Source organism: Heliangelus exortis, chromosome 4, assembly GCF_036169615.1.
Source record: "Heliangelus exortis chromosome 4, bHelExo1.hap1, whole genome shotgun sequence".
Taxonomy (NCBI): domain Eukaryota; kingdom Metazoa; phylum Chordata; class Aves; order Apodiformes; family Trochilidae; genus Heliangelus; species Heliangelus exortis.
Window position 1 is genome coordinate 43683100 of NC_092425.1, and position 23023 is coordinate 43706122.

A 23023-nucleotide genomic window follows, 5' to 3' on the forward strand; every position below is an offset into this window, starting at 1 on the left:
GCTTCCTGAGCTTTTTAATGTTTTTACTTGTCAAATCTTTAGGGTTTTAGTTTTGTTAAATATCTACGGACTTGCATAACTGTAGATGTTAAAGAAAGGCTTTTTAGCAAGGATTTCAAGGGAAGGGACTTGTGCAATATGACTTTCCTGTGTAACTTTTGAGTATTTAAGGCTCTGAGTTCCATAGCAGCAAGACCTGAAGAGACTTGGCTCCTGCAAGTCTTTTGTGCTTTAACCCCAGATGGCAACTGAGCCCCGTGAAGCCCCTGGGACTCACCTCCAGTGGGACAGAGAAATGAAAGGGCAAGATTGAAGTCATGGGTTGAGACCAGGACAGTTTATAGGTATTGCAAAAGCTGTGCATGCAAGCAAAGCACAAGAGGGAATTTACTCATCACTACCCAGGCAGGTGTGCAGCCACCTCCTGGGAAACAGGGCTGTGTCCTGCAGATCAGTGGCTTGGGAAGACACACACCATCACTGCAAACATCCTCCCCCTTCCTCCTTCTTCCTCCAGCTTTTATTGCTGAGCAGTGTTTTAGATCTGGAATCTGCTCCCTGGGAGCAGCAGAGGCCCTGGTGCTCAGCAGGGACTGGAGCATCAGTGTCTTCTCAGCACTGCTTCCAGCACAAACCCAGCACACAGCCACACACAGGCTGCTGGGCAGAAGTTCAGCTCTGTCCCAGCCAATACCAGTACAGATCCCAGATCTGGGAGAGGGGCAGAGAGCACTCGATGCCAGGAGTGCAGCACACAGTGAGAAGGATGTGTGTGTTTTGAGAGGAAAGATAGCATCTTGTTAGCTGTTTGTGACAGGGTCTGTGAGTAACAACAGGGGTGAGCTGTGGTTGTGGCCCAGCTGCAGAGCCTCCTTGGTTCACACAAGGCTGGGGGATGTTATAAAAATCATGTGGGGCAGTGCAGGCTGGCTGAGCACCATGCTGCTGCCATCTTACAGGGTGATGCTTTTTTTGCTTTGCATGTGAGTCTCCTCAGAACTGCAGCCCCATAGGTAGCTCTTGAGTGCAAACTCTGTTACTGGCCTTAGGGTTTCTGTAGTTGCTTTTTCTGTGGCCTCTCAAGAATTCTTGTGGAACCAAGGAGAAAAAAGGGCAGATTGTGACTTTATGCTCCGTGCCTGGTAGCCTTTTGTATGTTGTCTTGAATACATTAGTGGCAATTTTTAGATGGTATCTAAAACTATTTCCAGACAAGTGAACTAAAGGGCCTCCTACCTGTGGTGTTACAGGGACTAAGGGTAGTGAGGTGCACGTAATTGAATTCCCAAACTTGTCAGCAGCCTGAGCACTCTATCACTTTGCTAGGATTTTACACTTGGTCCCTGTGCCCTTTCTGTCCATTTTTAACAAAGGTACTGTACATTTTGGTGCTGTCATAAATCAGACCACCTAAAGCTACGTTGCCTTTTCATAGAAAATCCTAAAAATGGGCAAAGCTGTGTGTCCCTGCCCAGTGGCTGAGGAGCAGGTGCTGGTGAATCAGTGCCAGCATTCCTACCTTGTGCCCTGCTGTGGCATTTCTTGCCCGTGGGAAGATGGGGATGTAGGATGCTGTGGGGGGACTTGAGACTTGACTGTGTCAGGAATTAAAGAAGGCAACCAGGATTGTCATGAGGGGTGGTAAATAACAAAAATGTGTAAAGATGGTGACTTAATGCCTGGGACTTCCTGTCATCTTTCTATGTGCCATAGCTTATGACATATTTTTTTATGCATTGTGTTGCGGAAAGAAATATTTTCTGTCTTCAGTGACATGAGATAAAAGAAAAAAATTTCAGCTTCTGCAAATGTTGGTGAGGTGCCAGGTCCTATGCTGATGGCCATACAGGTGTAGCTGTGGTCATCCTGCATGCAGTGTGGAGTCTCCAGGCAAGCAACTACTCATGATTTCTAGTTGTGTTTCTGGATGGGGCGAGACCACTTCCTTCTCCCCTCAGCAGAGTTAAATAAGAGTTTTTATGGATGTTTATAGTACTGATTGTTGCTCGCTTTAGTGCATTCAGTGAGAAGTTTAACATCAAAAATTATTCCAAAGGTTTAAGGTTTAGTGGTTCAGAGTTTTGCTGGATGAAGATTCCCAGAATCTTTTCTGTAAATATTAATATACTTTTTCAGGGTTTGTTCAGAGTTATGCCACTTGGCTCTTTGAACAGACTTTTATAGCAGTGGTATTTACTAATGGAAAACTATTCCAGGTCTCCCATCTGCTCTTTGGCAGGCTGGGGAATGGGTCTGGTTTAGCGGCTCTGCTAGGGTTCAAGCATTAGGTAATATTGCCACCTAATGGCGAGAAGAGCAGTTGTCGATTATTTCGGTTTTTTTTCGCTACTTGGCTAGGGATGATTTTTACCCTGTCATGTCTGCTCAGGTTACATAAAAACAATTGCCAGGGAAAATTGAAAGGTGGCAATTTGTTCTCTCTCTTCCATCTAGTCGCAGAGATTTAAGGCTATAAAACTGATTAAAAAGTCAAGAAGTGATTTCTGTCTTCTAATGGTTAGATTTTTGTGCTTTACCTGAGTGTTGCTTTATATTTTTGGTTGAGTATTGGTGCATTAAAATGCAGTCTCTTTCTTGAGAAGTTAATACAAAAAATCCTCCACTAATGAGGGTTTGCACATTCTTAACACAACTCCCCAGGCTGGCATTGGAGGAGCACTATAGGATCACTGCAGCCCTAGGTAGAGTTTGGTATTAGAATTTGAGTAACTTTAGAGCAATCGTCCTGTTCATGTGTGGGGAGGGCCCTGTGTGGACTGGGATCAGTATAATCATTTTGCTGAGCATTGGGTGCTGTATCAAAAATGGCAGTAATTCTGTCTTGACAGGCTAGCATCTCATTTAGCTAAATGAGCAATTAAATTGAAAGGAAACTAATAGATATCTAATCTTCAACACAGTTTCATTAGGAAACTTGGCTTCAGTTGTAGGTTACTAGGTGCACGTTTGCTCCAGCATGTGAGGCCTGTGTCAGATGAGGTGTATTTCACTTGATACACACTGCTTGCAGATTGTGTCTGGAAACATGAGACATGTTCATTCCCACTGGCTGCCTGATTATCAAGGTAGTTAATCATTTGAATTTACATATTTCTGTCCTGATTGATACCTGAGGGTTGGCACTGGTTGAAAGTCCCCATGGTGATAGCTGCTTCCCATCAGACAGCAGGCAGTGGAGGAGAGCATGGCTGGCAGGAGGTGGGAAGGCTGTGCCTGTGAACTTTGGGGTGATGCTAATGTCATGTGCTGGACCCTTCAGCAGTGGTTAAGGCTCACAGAAGGCAGATAAAGCAGGAGAGAGTAATTTTCCCCTTGGGCTGGCCTCAGCATTTGCTAGGTAGGCTGTTTCACTTTGTTTCTGTGGGTAATGATTCCTTTCACATGCCTTATTCGTTTCTTAGCATGTAGGGTGTGGGCTAGAGGAGGAACAAACTCAAGTAACTTCATTGCTTGTAATTTTTTTTTCCAGGTGGCTTCTCAACTGTGTTTCTCGTGCGTACCCATGGTGGGATACGTTGTGCTCTGAAAAGAATGTGTGTTAATAATGTGCCAGACCTCAACATATGCAAGAGAGAAATCACAATTATGGTAAGAAGACCATCATTTGTAAGTATGTAATGTATTAATTAGTAACATACATACATCAAATACTTCTTTGCTGATAATCACATCTAGACCACCTTTACTTTTGATCTTTTGGCCCTGGTTTTGCACTCTTTGTTTCAGAAACTCATTCTGAGTTTAGGGTTGATGCATGGTTAACTTCTAAAGCAATTAGAAAAAAATTATTTAATACCACAGTCAATTTGATCAGTGCATCTGGTTCCCAACAGAAAGTCATTTCTTCCAGTTCCCCAGTGGTAACTTGCTCTCAAGGCCTCTGTGTGCCACAGAGCTGCATGATGCTGCTGGTGGCTTCCGCAGCTGTTGTCATCCTGAGTGGGCATAAGCAGGGTCTTGAAGTTGCAGTCTGCTGCAGAGGTAATTGATGTGGGTGTAGCTGAACTCCCCTGCATCATCAGAGTTTCTGTTGTTTTCCAGCAGATGAGAAGAAAGGAAGGAGAAACTAGAAGGCTTAGTCAAGCACTCTGGGGTTTATGGTGAAGTGAAATGTAATTAAAAGAAAAATAAATTAGTTGCTGACTGGGCATCTGTTAATGCCTTCCAACAGATACTGTGAAGGCTATCTCCCATCTCCCTATACTTAAAGCTTACACATGTTCTAATGATAGCAGCACCTATTCCATTATCTGATATGAGGTGCTTTTATGTTAGCCTCAAGGCATCTCATAGACACCACCTCTGCAGTACAGCTGACAGCACTTGTATAGCCAGATGTGAAATAACCATTGCTTAATTCTGCATGTAAAATGGCTCTTAAACTTTTGTTCTTTTCATTGGGGACACCTTAACTTGCTTGTGTGTGTAGTAACTTCATAAAACTGTAAGAGTTCACACTACAACAGTTGCAACTTTTTCCAGGTACCTTTTTAATAACTGTTAGAGACTGGTTTTCCTCTTAGCTTAGGATGGGCACAAGTAGCTTTATCTCCTACATATCTAGCAACGACTGCTTCACAATGTTGTTTTAGAGTGCAGCAGTTTGGATGTGTTTGCACTGTCCAATAAAGCAGCAAGTAAATGTTCTTTCCTGAGCATGATTGCATTGTGGTTGGTGTGCAGCAGCTGCTCTGACATTGCTGGCAGCCACCAGCTTAAGTTCTGTGTCTGGTACTTTGTCAAGAGCAGTGGATGTGAGACAAGGACTAATTTAACTTGTAATCATAAATGGCTGTCTGGTAGCTTTTACTTTTTCTGTGCTGAAGTGTAATGTGTTCTTTTTCAGAAGGAGTTATCTGGGCACAAGAATATTGTGTGCTATTTGGATTGTGCTGTTAACTCAGTCAGTGATAACGTTTGGGAGGTGCTCATTCTCATGGAGTACTGCCGAGGTAAGAGACACCCCTGAGGATTTCAGAGTAAATGCAGGGAAACTGTAGTGATTACCTGGGATTTTTGCATAGAATGGTTCCTTTAATACAAAGGATTTTCATATCTGACAGCTGGAATCCAATTAGTTCTTTTTGCTTTTCTGTTTGTGTTGTTGCTGTTGGCACTGAGCTCTTGGGCACTGAGAAAATGTCAAGGTCAGTTTCACAGTGTTTTGTAATTGATTAGAAACAGGGAAGTTGTATAAGGATAAAATGAAATTGTTCTGCAGTTTGTGTAGCTTTTCACTGCTGTGCTTCCTCTGCTGTTTTTGGTTTAGATAGCAATATTAAAGATGCCTTACTCTTACCTGACAGGTGACTTGTTATAAAGAAGCATTGTGCAATTAGTGCTGGTAATCCTGGCCAAAAAAAAAAAGTCCTGTGGATCTGCTTTAGAGTGTAACTTTGTTTCAAACCATATCTTAACGCAAGTACTTTCTGGATTATTTTTTCCCTCATCTCACATAAGCATTAGAATAAACTTCCCATTGGGCTTAACTTCTGAAGTTTCTCTGGAATTTGGGGTAGCTGGGCACTGGCCTTGTAATGCAGGATGCTGGCTAACCCAAATGGGTGGTGATGTTAGAACAAGTGCTGCATGTACAAAGCAAATATTTCTAGACTATAGCAAAAAGCCACCCTGTTGTCTGTAATGAGTACTCCAAGTACACTCTCAGTTGAGATTCACATGCCTTCCATTTGCAGTAGAAGCAGCAAGCATGACACTTAGTGCCATAAGGCACCAAAGACAGCCTTGATGTACAGTTTGGGAAAGGAATAAGGAGAACTTGAAAGCTGGTGACAGCTTTGGCCCTCTATCCAGCTTGTATGGGTGAATTTCTATACTCCTGCGGGAAATCTTTTCTGATTCCAAATTGGTAGTATTTAGTTATATATATATAATATTTATACCTTATAAGTTTATATATAAAATAGCCACGTGGATTTCAATTGTCAGATGACTTGACAGTGTTTATGATTTCTTTTTCAAAGCATCCTTGTTCCAACAGAATGCTCACTGAGGCCCTGCATCAGCCTTGCTTCATCTTTTAGTGAGCGTTCTGGTAGGAAGAGCCTGATATCATCTTGTAAAAATATTTCAGGAAACAGGGAAAGAATGGATTCCCCAGCTTAGGAAGAAACCTATGAAGTGGTTAAGGGAGGTCTTTCTTGAAGGCTAGGTTAAGGTTTTGTTTGGTTGTTTTTTCTCTGTTTTTGTCTCCCAGAAAGATAAAAGAGAGAGTTTTGGCTATGGATCTAAGCACAAGAGACAAGACACTTGTTAGGTAACACATTTGTGTTATGGGTGCTGCTTTGTGACAGTTTGTCCCAGGAAGGTTTCAGTCACAGGGACTCTTTTTATTTGAGACAGTAATTTCCACAGGAATTTTGGAAATCTATCTTGCATCTTATTTGTGGAAATTTTTTGTGTATTAATAAGTGTTTACTTATGTGCACGGTAGCAGTTACTAACAAAACATAAAAATGAAACCCACTTGCTGTTTCTTTAGCTGGGCAAGTTGTGAACCAGATGAACCAGCGTCTGCAGACAGGTTTTACTGAGTCAGAAGTGATGAGAATATTTTGTGATACCTGTGAAGCTGTTGCCAGGCTCCATCAGTGCAAAACACCCATAGTTCACCGGGACCTCAAGGTATGAACTGAATCAAAAGGAACATCTAGATTAAAATCAGTTGTCTGCTTTAAGAGGATTGTGAGCACAGGAGGCATCTCACAGAGGCTGACCCCTAGTTAGGGAAGCACACGCTCTTGGTGGAGATGTAAGGAGAGAGACTGAACTGTAAGACATCACTTGTTGCCTGTGCCAGGGCTAACAGCTGATTTTTTGGTTGTTTGTGTGTGAGAATACATCATAGCAATGAGCTTGGCAATGGATGCCATTATTTTCATCTAATGTTTTGTGTGTTGATTTCCTTTCAAGGTGGAGAATATATTGTTAAATGATAGTGGGAACTATGTTCTCTGTGATTTTGGCAGTGCCACTAACAAGTACCTTAATCCTCAAAAAGATGGTGTTAATGTGGTTGAAGAAGAAATTAAAAAGTAAGTTCTTTTTTAAATAGCCTTTCTATCATAAGCAAGGATTGTTGTGTCACTGGGCAGTGTGCTTATATCTTATTAATACAAATTGAACTAATTGAACTTAATGGTTGAATTTCAACTAATAATTGACATACAGTGAAACAGTAGAAACATTTGGTAACATTCTGCTGTTTATTCACAAATTGCTTTTGCAAAACTAATTCTTAAGAATAAAGCTGTTTTGAAATTGTTAGAAAATGTCTGGTTACTGGCAATTTTAAGAGTTCAGTATTTTAAATGTGTGCTATTTTAATACATCTTAGTGGTATGAGGGTAAAAGAGCTAAGTATTTACATAGTCATATTTATAGATCAAAGTCCATGTTCATGCTCTGATCAGAAAAATATCTGTGTTGATTCCAAGCACACTCTTGAAAACATTTATTAGTTAGGTTTTACTCCTTCAGGCTAAGCACTGCAGAGGAATAAGCATAGGCTACTGTTCTCAAGTTATAAAGTGATACAGGTTTTTTTTCCAACTCTGAAAAATACTTTTACTACCAGTTGAGCAATTATTTTTGAGATACTAGTTGTATTTTGAAATCTACATTCTGTATCTTTCCATATGTCAATATAGTCTTGTAGGACTCTTGAATGTATCTTTCAATTGAGTGATTACTGCAGTACCTAAGCAAAATGCAATCTTGCAAAAGTGCAATCCTGGGAAATTAAAAATGGATTTTTGCCGAATTTATATTTATTCTTGTTGTGTATGATAGTATTATGATGCTACTCCAAGTACACTCTGTGGTGCTGCAAATGCAATACATGATTTGCATTGTGTAAAACAGTTCAAGTGCATCTCTGGAAGTGGTGTGTGCATAGCAGATATAGGAAAACATCTTTCAGTTCTGAGGGACACTTCTCATCTATGTCCTCTTCATGATATGCTGCTAGGTATACAACACTATCCTACAGAGCTCCTGAAATGATCAATCTCTATGGAGGAAAACCAGTTACTACCAAGGCAGATATATGGGTAAGCATGAAGTTGGGTGCTATGAGTGTGGAACTAATTAAGAGGTGTTGGGAGGGAATTAAGATCAGCATTGGCTAAGGGAAAAACTCATGGTTTGAAAGGAAATCTATTGTGCAGCTGTGCAGTGTAGAATGTGACAGGAGGGTTTTTAGTAGTGAGGTCTTCTGTAAATAAAATGAATGATGTGTGGTGGTTATTTTGAGTGAAAGGGGGACATGGTTTAGAGTTTTTTCCCTTTTTATCATCTGAAGTTGCTGCCTGATAGTTACCAGTGATTCTTCCTGGAAACCTCTTGTCAGTGTGGTAAAGAAAATTGGTTTTAATAGGTGATGTGCAGTGAAGTAAATAAAGGTTGAATTGGGCAGAAACACTAGTGGTATCTCTTGGGGGATATGACAGTGTGAATGCAGCTCTTGGAGTCTGCTCTGATTTTGTTAGTTTGTCTAACTGAGGAGCTGGTGGGAAGGGAAGCCTTTTTAGGGCTGCTTTCTGTACCAGCTTGTCACATCCACTGTGTGTTTCATCATACACCAGTTTCTACCTAACACTGTAAGCAGCAGCTGTAACTTTGCAGTTTGTTTCTTGTTGGTGCTTTTGTGTGTATGAGGCTGACTCTGATCCCTTTACAGTGCTTGTATTTGCTTTTTTTTCACAGGCACTTGGCTGCTTGCTGTATAAACTTTGTTTCTTTTCACTTCCCTTTGGAGAAAGTCAAGTTGCTATTTGTGATGGAAGCTTTACCATTCCAGACAATTCCAGATACTCGCCTAGTATACACTGTTTGATAAGTAAGTATCTGGGCAGCACAGCAATTCTTCTGCCTCATAAATCAAATAGCAACCAGAAGATGCATGCAGTGACTTGGATGGGTTCTGGAGTGACCACTGGGTGTTGCTCCTGGTGCCATCCATCCTGCAGTGCCTGCCCTTGCCATGGAAGGGAGGCTTGCTTGTCCCATGGCTTGATGGAGGGCTGTGCCACAGGGTACAGAACCCAGGTGCCAGCCTACAGAGGAATTTCAGAAGCCTCAAGAAAAGTTATTTCAAATTGTGCTAAAAGTAAGACAGGTGAATGAAGTATGAAGAAGGCTTTCTCCTGGACAGCTGATGTGTTAAAATCAGATACTGTATGCTGAGCATTTAATGGATGAGTTGATGGTAACTTCAGAATTGAAACAGAATAAAACAGTGCAGAGACCTCACAATTCAGAAGCAGCTTTGTTGGAGTTAAAAGACCTTTCTGTTTTCTTTGGGAGGCATGCATGGTGTTGGGTTTTTTAGATGGCCATAAACCACAAAGGGATAAGAGGAATTAAGAGTAGCTCTTAATTTATTCATAGTTCTTGTTTGCTCTAAAGTGTATTTTCTCTATGAAATGTCAGCTCTTAATAGTGTTTTTATGTCCAAGCTGTGCTGTTGTGCTTAGATGAATCTTAAGTTCAAATTTAGTTTAGAAAAATAGATGAACTGATATGAACTGCACTGGGGGTAATTTTATAGTAAGTATGAGATTTAAAACAGCAGAAAAATCTGAAAGTTTTTGCAACCCGAAGTGTCACATGTGAACTCTTGCAAAAGTTTGAAGTTTGACAAGTTTGAAGAAAAGTCTGGGACAAGAAGCTCAGAGGCTTGTTGGTTGGTCTGTTACCTGAGTACAGAGATTCAGGGTCTAATATTCACAATAATAGTGAGTCCTTCCAGTTGTCTTTGTTTTCAACTTTGAGCAGGTTTACTTGGAAGAAAGAGACTAACAGAAAATGAAAAACTCATAAGGATTGAATAGGAGCTCTTATAATAAATTTCTGTTATAAAATGTGTTTACCACATAGCTTATGCTCCTATATAATAGGAAATACCAAATCCCAGCCACTTCCTTGAGCACACATTCATAATGAGAAATAGCAGCTAACTATGCTAAGCCTTTACCTTCTGAAAATACTTAGTAGCTGACAAAATGAGAGGAATTTTCTAGTTATTAAATACACTTCCCTGTCACGGTGCTACTTTTAGAAGAGTTCTGGGTTTACTCCTGTCTCCATAGAAGTATGAACACTGATTTATTAAGATTCAATGAACTGCTGTGCCAAGATGATTATTAGTGGCATGGAATATATGTGGGTGGCAAAGAATCTCATAATGTAAACTTCCCTTTTTTCCATTTGGAATAGAAGCCAAAAAAAGCTGCAGTTGGTCATAAAAGGTATTTCAGGGACTCCTGGCTTCATCTCAGCTCTTTTATAAGGCAAGGTGTGGGGGGGACAAGCTGAACATTCTCCACCTCAAATCTACTATTTCATCATCAAGTGGCAGGACATGTGTCATTGTAAGTGTTCTGTTTCCACTTAATGGTGCTGTCACTTCAAGTTCAAATCTGTTTTATTTTGTAAAACTTGTTAAAAATAAAAATTGCTGTGGACTATATTGGCCATGAAATAACAGTTTTGAGTAAAATTGTAAGATCTGGCTAAAATTACATTTTAAAAAAATTATTACATGATTCTTAAAAAAAATCTTATTGAAGGTTGGCTGTATTACTGAGCAGTTTTGGAAAGGTAGCTCAGTTTTTTTCATCAACACTGAGAACTTAAATTTCCACAGGTTGTTCTTTTTCTTTGTGGCTGAACTTGTTTTTAGAGGCTTATCTTGTTTAGAAAATATATTTCACTGCTAATTTAGGTTCTCCAGTCACTTAGGCAAGATTTCCTGATGGTGTACTCTTTCTCATACTGTAAAGACATATAAACTAAGTTTTATTTGATTCAGAAACGCCAAAACTTTTAATTTGGGAAGCTAATGTTTGAAAGGGACATCAGAAATTCTGTGTCTTGTTAGGAAAAGTCCTTTTATCCATGGAATTGGATTTTTTTTTTTCATATACAAAGATGTGCATAGCCAACTAGACCTGAAGACAAAAGGTGATGTTAGGGCACTAGACCTAAAAAGTTCTAGTTACACGAGTTGGTTTTATGTTGCCTCTGTCTGAAGCTAATAACATAACAATAAAAATTACTCTTTCAGGGGTAAGCTGAATTTCTTCTTGCTGAGAGTGCACCATCTCAGCAGGCTTTTTGGTATCCAACAGTGATACTTTGGTCTTATCAATTTTTGCAGGATATATGCTTGAACCAGATCAAGAACAGAGACCTGATATTTATCAGGTATCTTACTTTGCCTTTAAACTTGCCAAAAAGGATTGTCCAGTGTCTAACATTAATGTAAGTAGTCTTTATATAATGTTTTCTGTATTGGGAGAATGTTTTACTTGATTGTTGATAGTTGGTAGTGTGTACATGAAGCCAAGTAGTTGACAAAACAGACCAGTGATGTTTTTGGTTTACATTTGCAACAGATCAGAGAGCACAGAGATACAGTTAAATTAAAATACTTTTAATTTACAGACATGTAAGTGAGCTCTGAATGAAGCCTTGTAACATGAAAAAAAAGAATTGAAGTATTCCTCTTCAATATATAATGATTTTTTTCTTTCAGGATTTTGTTTTTTTAATTTATTCAAATTTATTTTTCCCAAGAATTCTCCTGTCCCTTCAACTCTTCCTGAACCTATGACAGCTAGTGAGGCAGCTGCTAGAAAAAGCCAAATAAAAGCAAGGTGAGCAGCAATGTGGCTTTAGGGTTTTTTTCTTTCTGATATTGTTAAGCTATAGTTTTGTCCGAAACTTGTTTTCATATGCTTGTGAATAAATAAAAAATTGCCTTAGTAGCAGAGGTCATCAGAGCAGATAAACTGCAGTTCCAAGAGCTTCAAATCTCTCTAGGGATTCTGCTCCATTGCTTTTTTCATCTATTGATAATCCCTGACTCAAGTGTTGGATGTGACTTTGACTTCTGTGACCTGAGGAAAGCTTTTCCAGGGAAATTTCATCCAGTGCTGTGGTGTCCTGGGGAAAAAGGCTGTTCCACAGCTGCTACTTTGTGGTGTTCTGCAGCAGCCAGGTATCCTCTGGCTGCAGTGAGTGGGGAGTGGAATTTTGGGAAGCAAATGTTAAGGTTTGCAATCCAGTTCATAATTAGAACAGTGCTTGGTTGAAACACGTGAGAGCTATTCAGAGATTTACTGTGCCAAACTTGAAGTTCTTATGTCTTTTTATATCAAGTCTCTTCAATGGGAAAACTTGCCATTTCAGAATAACAGATGCTGTTGGACCAACTGAAACCTCAATTGCACCACGACAAAGACCAAAGGCCAACTCAAGCACTGCTGCTTCCAGTGTGCTGGCAATCCAGAGCTCAGCTACTCCAGTCAAAGTACAAGTTCCTGGTGAATTTGGTAATCATGGGCAAAAAGGTAACTTGACTGAGTCTAAGGATGGACCAAAATATAAGGGGAATGAATTTTGTATTTCTTACCCTGCTTGCTTTAGAAGGGATAACATATAAAATCCCAATGCATCTGTTTTTTAAATATGCCAAAACCCAAATCTTCATCCTTTTCTAAAGGCTTCAAATGTGCAGGTAATAAATTTGATCAGATGTCACAAAAACTGAATCTGAACAGTTGAACTGGAGATTATTTTTTCTGTTGTGCTTATCACTGATTTTGAACTAACTTTCCCACTGTGGACTGTGAGAGAAGTTCTGTTTGGGCTTAATTCATAAAAAGCACTTGTGTAACAAATTAACTTCATCCTAGTAGGAAGAATATTTTCCCTGTGCCTCTGAATTGTGTGATAACCATAACCTGTTGGCATTATATATAGGCTGGAACCATGTGAAAGCTTCACTTCTCAAGGTGCATTTCACCCTGCACTGTGGGTGCCATAGAGGGGTGACAGTAATGGAGGGAGACTCCATCGAGTCAGTTGGGTTTTCACTAAATCCTTTGAGTTTCTTTATCTCATTTCAAAAGAGATACAGCTCTGATAAATATCCACTTAGTTTTCATTGATATCTTGAATACTTTCCTGGCTGCACTTCAGCATGTCTATTGCAGTACAGGAAGAGTACTGAGGAAAGGGATGGCACTGAGAAAAGCCTCCAGTCAAAAGGCCACTGAGAATGTTCTTGTCCCAGGTGTAAACAAGTTTTACAAGACATGATCCAAATAATATCCAACTTGGAAAGCTTTTCGTGTTATCACAACAGATCCTTCCTGAGTACTTGAATATAAATGCAGTGAGAGAGAAAGAGATGGATTTAATAACTGTTAACTTAAAAGGCTATAAAAACAATTGAATGGCAAAAATAATTGGATGGGGTTTAGAGGGGGATTTGACAAGTGAGCCAATAGTTGCCTTAAAAATAAATAAATTTGTATATACAAAATCACAATACAAAATCAGACACTACTTTGAGGGTTTGGGTTTGAAATAGCAGAAGGTGCAACTTGGGTTTTGGTAATGCAGAAGTCTTGGCCCCAGCTGGCTCTGTGTGAGCCCACAGGAAGTTTCCTGCATCTCGTAAGCAGAAATAGCACATTGAGAGTTGTTTGGGAGGTGTTTTTGGAGAAGTGGACCCGGTCTCTGCTCTCTGTGGCAGCTGTCAGACTGGGAAGGGAGGTTCATCAGCTAGCAGTGTGCAAGGGCTGATTGCCAGGGCCCTCTCTAGCTGAACTGTAGCGACCAGCGTGTCACCGGTGTTGTCTGAACATCACAGGAGCCCCGCGACCAGGGAACGGGCCAGAAGTGCTCCCGTCAGCAGGGACCAGCCAGCACCCCCCGCAGCAGAACCGGGTGCTGCAGCAGCTGCAGCAGGGGGACTGGAGACTGCAGCAGCTGCAGCACCAGCACCACCAGCCTGCACTGCAGGACACTTACCTACAGCAGGTACCACTCAAGTCTGCTTGGCAAGTTGCTACCAGGCGTGTTACTCTTGTTTAATAACACTTAGAATCACATGCTAGCTCAGCCTCCCTGCTGTCGTGGTGTGGATTTTTTTCCTGCTAGGAGAGAGAGAAGGGGCTCCTACCCCTTCTTGTTAACCTGGATTTGTCTCTTCATAGGCACTGTAAAGCATATTCTAGGCAGGGGCTTTCTTTGTGGTGTCTTGTCTTTGCAGTTTGACCCTGAATCCCTGCTTGCTTTGAATCCTTGCTGTGTGGCCCAAGTAAAGGCTTTGTGCATGTGTAAACTTCCTTGAGACAAATGTTAAGAGTAATCTGGGTGGTGATGCTGTGCTGGCAGTACATGGTTGCACATACATCATCTGATTAGGATTTTTGCAGCTTTTGCTTTCTTCAGTTTTTCTTGGTCAGTGAAGAGCTTCCTTAGAGTCTGCCCAGATTTTTCATGGATGACTTGTATTTTAACACTGTCAAGTATATTTGCTTAAGCTATGTAATGTAAAGAACTGTAAACAAAACCAAGATAGCCGTATCAGATTAGAATTTTCACATCCTGTCCAAGACACTTAATGATGTTCCTCTTCTTTTCTCATGTTGAGACACGTTATTCTTTAAAACACACCTGAATTATTTTCCAAAGGGGCTCAGCGCTGATGAAAATTGCAAAGCTTGGGATATTAATTGTCCTGCCTTGGAAAAGGCAGTGCTGAATATGTCATCTAATTTTCTGTTAAACAGGCTGGTATTGGGAAGAAAAAAGAAAAAAAAAAGAAAAAAAAGAAAAAAAAAAAAAGGAAAAGCTTCCAACACAGTTATAAAAATTCATTGACTGAATTGCAAGTTGATTCTTGGTTATGTCACATCTTAACTGGAAAGTGATGTTGAGCCACAGAAGTGGTATTTTAATTGATGATGCTTCTAAATATCTGGATATTTCCAAAGGGTGGATTCCTAAAGCTAAAGCTGTTTCTTTGGTTTTTTTCACCTATAGTATCATCAAGCAATGCACCAGCAGACGGTCCAGCGGCAGCTGTTGATGCAGTCTGCATACCAGCAGCAACCTTCCCAGTCTCCATACCCTGCTGTGGTATGTCAAGAGTAGAGTGTAGATGGTACAGTCTTGAAACACCTCCTATTTGTTAGTCTGTTGTGTGGGTTCTGTAGGAGAGGTTTGTGGGGATGATAAATACTGTGAGGTTCAGCATCTAAGATGATATTCAGGTGGGGAAAAAAGGTAACCCAGACTTGGGTGTAAAAGCTTGTACAGAGTTGCACTTATGTATGAATTGTATGGTATGTATCCTAACCTTCCTTAAGGAGGTGTATACTAATTGGATACTTGAATTTAATACTTGCTGCTTAAGGTTTCCAGTAGTAACCACAGCAATGAATGTATGGTATGCTACATCAAATTCCTATTTTAAAAGCAAGAGGGCTAACTGGTGTAATTTGTTTTTCAAAAGTCAGGAGAAATTGTCATGAAATGTTGATTATTAATATTTAGGAATAGGGTATGAGGAAAACTAACAACTTAGTGCTGCGGTAGCATATACCTAGGTTGCAATAATTTACAAAAAAATAAATGGGAATGTGTTGGAAGAGAAAAAGGGTGTCACTGCCCTGCTAGGGCAGTTGCTTTTCACCAGTGTAACGGGTGGGTCTGGCTTCCAGCTTCTGCTGAAGCTACTGAGCTGTTGTGGTGTGGTGGTGGCATTGGGCTGCAAGGCTGCTCTGCAGAAGAGACTCCTCCTGGCCCAGGGGTTGTTTACTAACATGATCATTATCTTACTTAGATGCAGCAATATCACCAGGCTCTCCTACAGCAGCAGATGCTTGCTCAGCAGCAGCAGCACTCACAACAGGCACAGTCTCCTGAATATATCACTTCTCCTCAAGACTTCTCACCAGCCTTAATCTCCTACCCTGGGTCTCTTCCAGTGCATACTGGAACAGTGGCAGACTCTCCCTACCCTGCCAGCAGGCAAGTATTCTGGCACAGCTGTACCCAAGGGGTGCTTGCTGCTTACCTTCCCAATTGTGCTGAGCACTGCTGAAGCCTTTCCTCAGAAATTACTTGCTTCAATATTAGGGCATTAAATTATTAAAATATTATTTGTTTAATATTTAAAATATTAAAACATTAGGGAACTTAAAGCTGTTGGGCAGCTGCTGTTTAATGGTAAAAGGTATTTTGGGAGGAGAGTGTGACTTGTTAGCAGATGAGCCTGGTATAACTTGTTAAAGGACTTGTCTTCTACTTTTTCTTGTTCATGGACTTACTGCAGGAGCTGACTGCTAACCACTTCAGTTAGGATGGTCTGCAGCCTGTGTTGAATGAGTTTGTGGGCATGTGAAAGTCCTCTCAAAGACAATTTTGAGAGACTTTACAGTTAACATTTTTTGCTAGTGCTTCTAACTCTCTTGTCTTTTGATCAGTGGTTCTGTTTAAGTATGCTGGAGAATAAAGAGCACCTTTATGGGCCCTCTGGGGTCTGTGGGTTTGTCCTTGCTGAATAAATTATAATTAATTAATTTTCTGCGAATTCTTATGAAAAACAGTGTGTGGAATAAAAAGAACCCTTCTTTTCCTGATTTAAAAACAAAATCACAGGGTTCTTTTGATCTTGTAAACAACAAGTGTGACTTCAGGTATCAAAGGAAGTGGTGATCAGTTTATTTTCCCTTGGCATACTAAATGCATTGCATTGTGTGGCAAGTTTGTCATTCTCTCAGAAGGAAGAGCCAGTTGTCTGGGGAGTGGCAGGAAGTAGCCCCTTACCCTTCCTCTTCCCTTGGAGAGAGGGTTCTGCTTAGAGCTGTGCTGTACTGGTGGCCTGCAGAGCCAAATAAAAGAAACATTTTAAGTGATCAGTTTTTCCTTAAATTAGCTTTCAGATCTTAAGCTGCTCATGTGCCTGTGTTATTGTATGTAGTATTTTGGCACAATGAATCATGTCATAGATTTTCACCTGATAAACAATTTGGTCATGTTTCTCTTTATCTGACTTGCAGGTCAGGTATTCCTGATGCTGAAACAGTTGTCAGTTACCCAAAGCAGAGCATCAATAACCCACCTGATATGTCAGGCTGGAACCCATTTGGAGATGACAATTTTTCCAAGTTGACAGAGGAGGAGCTGCTGGACAGAGAATTTGACCTGCTAAGATCAAGTAAGGGACGCTTGAAGGCTTATTTTGCTTCACAGTAAATAAGGGCTGTGTAGTTGCTCAGCAATTCCAGCACCTGTCTTGTCAAAGGGCCATGCAGTCTGTACAGAATATTCTTTCTGAGCATTTGAGGGCACACTTGGGCCTGTCTTCTTTCTCTCCTCTCCTTTCCTGAAATCGTGTGCAATAGGAACTCCCTGCCTGGTAGCTACTGGCTGAAATACTGCAGAAATGGTTATATCTTAGCTCTTCAATACTGCTTGTGTTACTTGGATTGCCAAGAAGCTCTGGACAGCAGAGGTATGTTGTCAGATAGGAAGTTGGGCTGCTTGCTTTATTCCTTTCCAGCTTTTTTTCTTGCACACCAGAACAGAAGAATCTGCGGGTCTGATATGTCCTTTGAAAATGCCTGAAAGAAAATTGATCTATTGCATTATGTTAATGTTCTGTAATGTCCTTCTTGATAAGTGGCTACATGTAAGGGCTGCTTTGTTGTTCTGATATGACAATAGTTGAATAAACTTTTTCTTCTTGAAGTCAGTTATCTCAATGGTTTTTACTTGGAGTTACTTCCTTTTCTTAATTGCTTAACACATGCTCATTAGATGCTCTTCCTAAAATTGATTTTGTCAAGATGAGGATTATTAGGGAGACTTGTAGAGGTGTGATGGTGTCAAAAAACAGGCTGTGTCTATTTGGCTGTCTATCAGCAAGTTCCCTGCAATTAAAAGTGCAGGAAAGCTGAAATTCAAATAATTGAAAAAAACCAAAACCACCAAACAAAAACCCAAAACCCCGTGCCTTCAGTTGAATCTTTTTCATCTTGGATCTCCATGTTCCTAAATCTAGATGAACAAGATATGCACACTACCTGCTAAACCTCAAGGAAAGTTGTCTGGGTTATTTTGTGAAACTCCAGTAGATTGTTTTCACTTCTGTCTTGTGTTGATCACACGAGACTCCTGTTTTGAGATATGGTTGAAGCCTGCACAGACTTCACAGTAAAATGTCTTACTACTAGGTGGGCAATATGGATAATGTACCTGCTGAAAAAGTTATATTTTCTGAATCCAGGTTTAGAATTTGAAATTACTTAAAAAATAGAATTTAATCTCTTTTGGTGTGCTGCTTCCAGTTGAAGCCATAGATCTCTTGAAATGTTGCTCTTCAATCTGGAGCAGGCTGACTTGAACCAAAAGGTCAGAACAACATAAAGAGTCTGGGAATGGGTAATCTGACTGTTGGACTGCTGACTGTAGCTATGGTAAGTTCTGTGTGATAGATTTGGTTAAGCCACGTGTTTGGAACAAATATGAGTGCAGAAGAAGATATTAAACCAGAGCTTATTTCAAATGGCTTTACAAAAAAGCTGGAAAATGCTAAACAAGAAATGCTGAACTGTGTGGAAACAGACTTAGTAAAGGCTACAGTAAGTAGGAGCTAAATGCTGCTGCCATCTTTACATCTCCAGCAGAATGAATGGTTCACTACTACTGTAATTCTCACTATCCAGTTTTTGTACTACCTTTGTGAAAATAGTCTGAGGTTTTTAAAGACTAAATTTACTTAAGCATAGGCTTTGGCTCACTTCTTAGTAAAGATAATTCAATACACTAAAGATCTGCATCAGTAAAGGAAATATAATAGCATAATTTTGCTTAGTAACAACCAGCATTAGGGTTTTTTAGTCACTAGAATGCAAAAAATGTAATTATTTAAAAAAAAATTCTTCTCTTGTCCAGTGGCACATTAAGTGGGAGGCTTGGGCACATGGGTAGGAGATGCAGAGACAGCTTGGCTCAGGGCTTTGGCATGAGTTGGGGTAGAGACCTGGTAGAGGGAGCATTGCTGGTTTTAACCTCAGCATATGTGTATCTGTGTGTGCACAGGTATGCACATCAAAGACTTCAAATCCTTAAGCTTTATTTTTTGTTATTAAGGATGTTGTGCCAAAGATGATATGAACTTCCCTTGAAGTGTTAATGCCTTTACTGCACTAAGAGCAGAAATAGATATACTTAATTCTGTCTATTGGTACTTTCTCAAACTTAGTTGGATTAGTGAGAAATCTGGGAGATTTATTGTACAATTAAGGCTTATACCTACAAAACTGTCTAACTTTATAATTCTGCCTGGAATTTCCTCAGAAATATATTAAGGAGCAAGGCTTAATTCTCTTTAGATTTAGGTTATTTCTCACGAGAGAGAACCACTGCTCAGTACCAAGTAATTTCTTGCTCAATTTTTGAGTTTACTGTATTCATTTTGCCATCTAGAGGGAGGAGAATTGAAGATATAGGTTTGATATATTTTGTTACTAACTCCAGCTGCTCTCCTGTCCTTACAGCCTGTACTCAGCATTACATCATTTTGGTTTTTTGCCATGTTACATGGTACTGAGTAGTGTTCAAAGCACTAACCCTTTTTTGCCACTTCCAAAAGCCTGGTGTATTATTGAGATAATGGTCTATAGATAAATTAAAAATATTATTTTAAGTCTGCCAAATATTTTTAAAGATGTTGTGTTTATGACAGTGATACACATGTAGCTAAATATCCAGGGAGTCATCATTTGTCAGGCTGATGCTACTGTCCCATTCCATGCACTTAGGAGCTGGATGGTGTTGCTGTGATGATTGATCCCCTTTCCTGTAGAGAGGGAGCTACCTGACAAGCACAACACCTTGCTTCCACCTGGGGAAGGTTTTCCTAGGGAACAGCAGTTGCAGCAAAATGTGATGTGGGGTGGAAGGAACATTTCTGAGCTGAGCACCTTGTGGAGAGCATGGCTGCTGAGTTCCAGGTCGTTGTGCACACTCTTGTTTACTCTTGTTGTTGTCATCATTGGAGTAAATGACAGCCCAGAAGCAAGACATGATGCTGAGAAGCAATGTATTTCTTACAAAGAGCCCCTGTAACCATTTAATGTATGCAGAACTGGGAGCCAAGGAAATGAGTTGGCTTTCTCACCAGGAAAAAATACCACTACAGCCTTCCCAGTGACTGACACAAGGATTCTTCATAGGCCCAGAATCATCTTGGTGCTTCAGCAGAGGATCTGTGGCTGCCAAGCCTACAGAGCTCTCCTGCCCATCTCCTTTGCAGCATGTACAGAATGAAGAAGGCAGCCAGGACCACCTGGGCTGGCAAGAGCTGTGGTTCTTACCAGGCTTTCTTTGTGTGCAAGTGCTTCTCATAAGTCCCAAGTCCTGAGAGCTGTTCTCCTGAGGAATCTTGGGCCTGTCACTTGGATGGAAACAGCTGGATTCCTTGTTTGTGGTTTGCAATAAGTGTGCTTTTCTACAGAAGGGTCTGCTGTGCCCCCTGGCATGTCTCCATCAGCAGTCTGCTTGTGTGATTGCTCACTGAGGGGAAAAAATCTTGGATCTGTATTTTAAGGAAGTTACGTCTGAAGCAAAAAGATCTGTAATACTGCCAGTCCTGCTGAATCTACTTCTGCTTGCCTGAAGCTGCAAAAACCTTCACTATCTCCTCTGTGTCAAACGCTTTGATAAAGAGAACTGGATCTTGTTGCAAGGTGAAGAGATTGTTTGTGCTTCAGAGAACTGGAAATTTGGCTCATTCTTTTCTAATAGTCTTACATTTGGTAAATTAACAAACTTTAAATGTTGTATCACAGCAAAGTGTATCTGCATTACCTATGTGCCTGGGTGCCAAGGAAGACTTGAAACCTTGTATTTACTCATTTCACCTTTATTTTTTCTTTCATCCTTACCATTTCAATCTGGTTTATTTTCTGCTATTTTCCTTATTTCTGCTATTATCCCTGCTGCTCAAGCTGGGAGATTGGATCATCATTTGGGGGCATGCAGTTGCATAGTCTTGTGTGCCAGAAATTGGCAGGGACTTCAAGTTGGTTGCACTCTTAAAAGAGAGGAAAAAACTCTTTTAAGAGAGTTTCTGTAGAATGTGATTGCCTGCAAACTGTGCAGCAGTCAACTGGGTTTCCTCTGGAGGCAAGACACTAGGGACAGCAGAGCAAAAGCATCCCTCACTCAGCCTGCATTTGTAAAGATGCAAGTTGAAGGTCACATACATTTCTTCTAAGACAAAACTAAAAAAAAACCAAACAAAAACAAGCACCAAAAAAAACCCAAAACCCCCCCCCAACAGAGCAACACCCACTCCCCCCCCAAACAACCAACCAAAACTGACCTCCAAAACAAAAGCCTGCCTGCTGAGGAGAGAGCAGTGTGGGTCTGACTGTTCAGACTCCAGGATAAGTACTGCTGTTGGGTGTGATGCTTGGCAGTTGTCTGCAAGGCTCAGCACTGGTGGTATAAAATCTCCAGCTGCTGCTTTTCTGTGCATCCTGGCTGGTATCCTTTTCTGCATGGCTGCCACTGTAGGATAACTTGGTTTGTTTTGGTTAGGCTCTGCTGATTTCAGTAGGTGTATTTTGAGGTGAGAACTATCTAGTCTGCAGCAGGAGCCCTCAGCTGGGAATGTGTGTGAAGTAGGGGCTGTCTGTAGCGGAACAACTCCCACTCGTGTTTCTGTGGAGAGCCTGGCAGTAGGCAGAGTAAGAGTTATGTTGGGCCATCATGTGAGCAGGACACTTTTCTGTGAAAGCTGGTGTGTCATTTCAAAACTCCTGGGCTTTGCACAGAGGGTCAATGTGTCACCTGAGGCAGGGGAGCTGGCTGACTGGTCCCGGGGTGTTCTGTAAAGCCTCCTGGTTGCTGCATTGAGGGACTGAGTAGAAAACGTGCAGGCAGCTTGATGCACAGAGCAGAGTTCAGTGGCATCTCTGCAGGGGCACATGCTCAAGAAGGTTGTGCTGCAGGCTGTTTGGAAAAGCAGCTGCTTGCTGTGAAAATGGGGGGCAGCAAAATGCTGTGTCTTCTGCTGTAGATGTTAGCTGCAAGTGTTCCACCTTCTCACAAGAGAATGGCTCAGGGGCTGCTGGACCCTCCAGTGCAGTATGATGACTGGGCTGGATCTTAACTTGCCAGCAGTGGCAGAACAAGAGCTTAGGCAGAAAAGCTTGTATTTATTCTTCCTAGTGCTTCAAATTTTTGACTCAGTTAAAAACCACCTGTATGTCTCAAGAAGAATAAAGAAAAAAATAATAATTGGTTTCCTAAGCATTGAAGAGCATACAAAATAAACACTACATTTCTCTGTTAGATTAGGCTCAGATTGGTTTTAATTAATGATTAATAAAAAGTACTCCTGCCTATTTTGTTTGTGATTGTCAACTTTTTTTGCGGCTAAGGCTGGCCAGAGGTTGCATAAAAAGAATAATTTTGTGCTTTAGATAAGCATAGTAATTCTGACTTTAAAACCTCCAGAATACAAAGGACTAGTAGTTCCTGTTAGAGCCCCTAGGCTCTGCACAGCATGTAAGAGATCTTCAGTTGAAGCATTCCTGCACCAAACACATGCTGCTCCTGGGGAGAAAAGGGGGATTAACAAGAGGCTGGTGCAGGTGAATGATCCTGAATGATCAAGAAGTATAAATTCAAGGTGTGCAACATATTTAAAACATCAGAAGGCCTCTACTTAAGAGTCTGTTCCTCCCTCACTCTGTACAGTAGATATCTTTGTGTAGGTATAAGACCTGCCATTTTTATTTTATTTTATTTTTTGTTCTGTTTCATTTTGTTTTTTACAGACAGGCTGGTGGACAGGAGAGCATCTTCAGATAAGAATGTGGAGCCACATTCTGCTCCACAGAAAAATCCTCCTGAAGATCCCTTTGGTTCTGTTCCTTTCATTTCTCACCCAGGCAAGTTACATCTGTAGCATCACTAGCTCATATATATATGTATATATATATATGTATACATATGTACATATATGTATAGATCTCTATGTATCTGTTGAAGTATGTACATCTAGTTAAGTTACCACAGAATGACAAATGAGTTTGCTGTCTCATGACAGTAGGTGGGTTAAAGAGATTTTTTTTTTCAGTATGTTGAAACATCTCCAATTAAA

The 23023-nt window shown here is 40.7% G+C and overlaps 1 protein-coding gene across 4 annotated transcripts in view; it reads left to right on the top strand.

The window, feature by feature from the left end:
* The window catches only part of BMP2K (BMP2 inducible kinase), a 54890-nt gene that overhangs the window by 16760 nt on the left and 15107 nt on the right, over positions 1-23023 (top strand). For 3 of the 4 annotated variants that reach the window (XM_071744229.1, XM_071744231.1, XM_071744232.1), the window contains 14 exons: positions 3491-3609; positions 4868-4973; positions 6524-6666; positions 6955-7076; positions 8012-8093; positions 8749-8881; positions 11204-11307; positions 11623-11702; positions 12238-12398; positions 13706-13875; positions 14884-14979; positions 15686-15873; positions 16905-17062; positions 22698-22811. In XM_071744229.1, coding sequence (XP_071600330.1) covers positions 3491-3609; positions 4868-4973; positions 6524-6666; positions 6955-7076; positions 8012-8093; positions 8749-8881; positions 11204-11307; positions 11623-11702; positions 12238-12398; positions 13706-13875; positions 14884-14979; positions 15686-15873; positions 16905-17062; positions 22698-22811 — 1776 coding nt within the window. The remainder of the gene's footprint in view (positions 1-3490; positions 3610-4867; positions 4974-6523; positions 6667-6954; positions 7077-8011; positions 8094-8748; positions 8882-11203; positions 11308-11622; positions 11703-12237; positions 12399-13705; positions 13876-14883; positions 14980-15685; positions 15874-16904; positions 17063-22697; positions 22812-23023) is intronic. The other variant, XM_071744230.1, reaches the window with a different exon arrangement.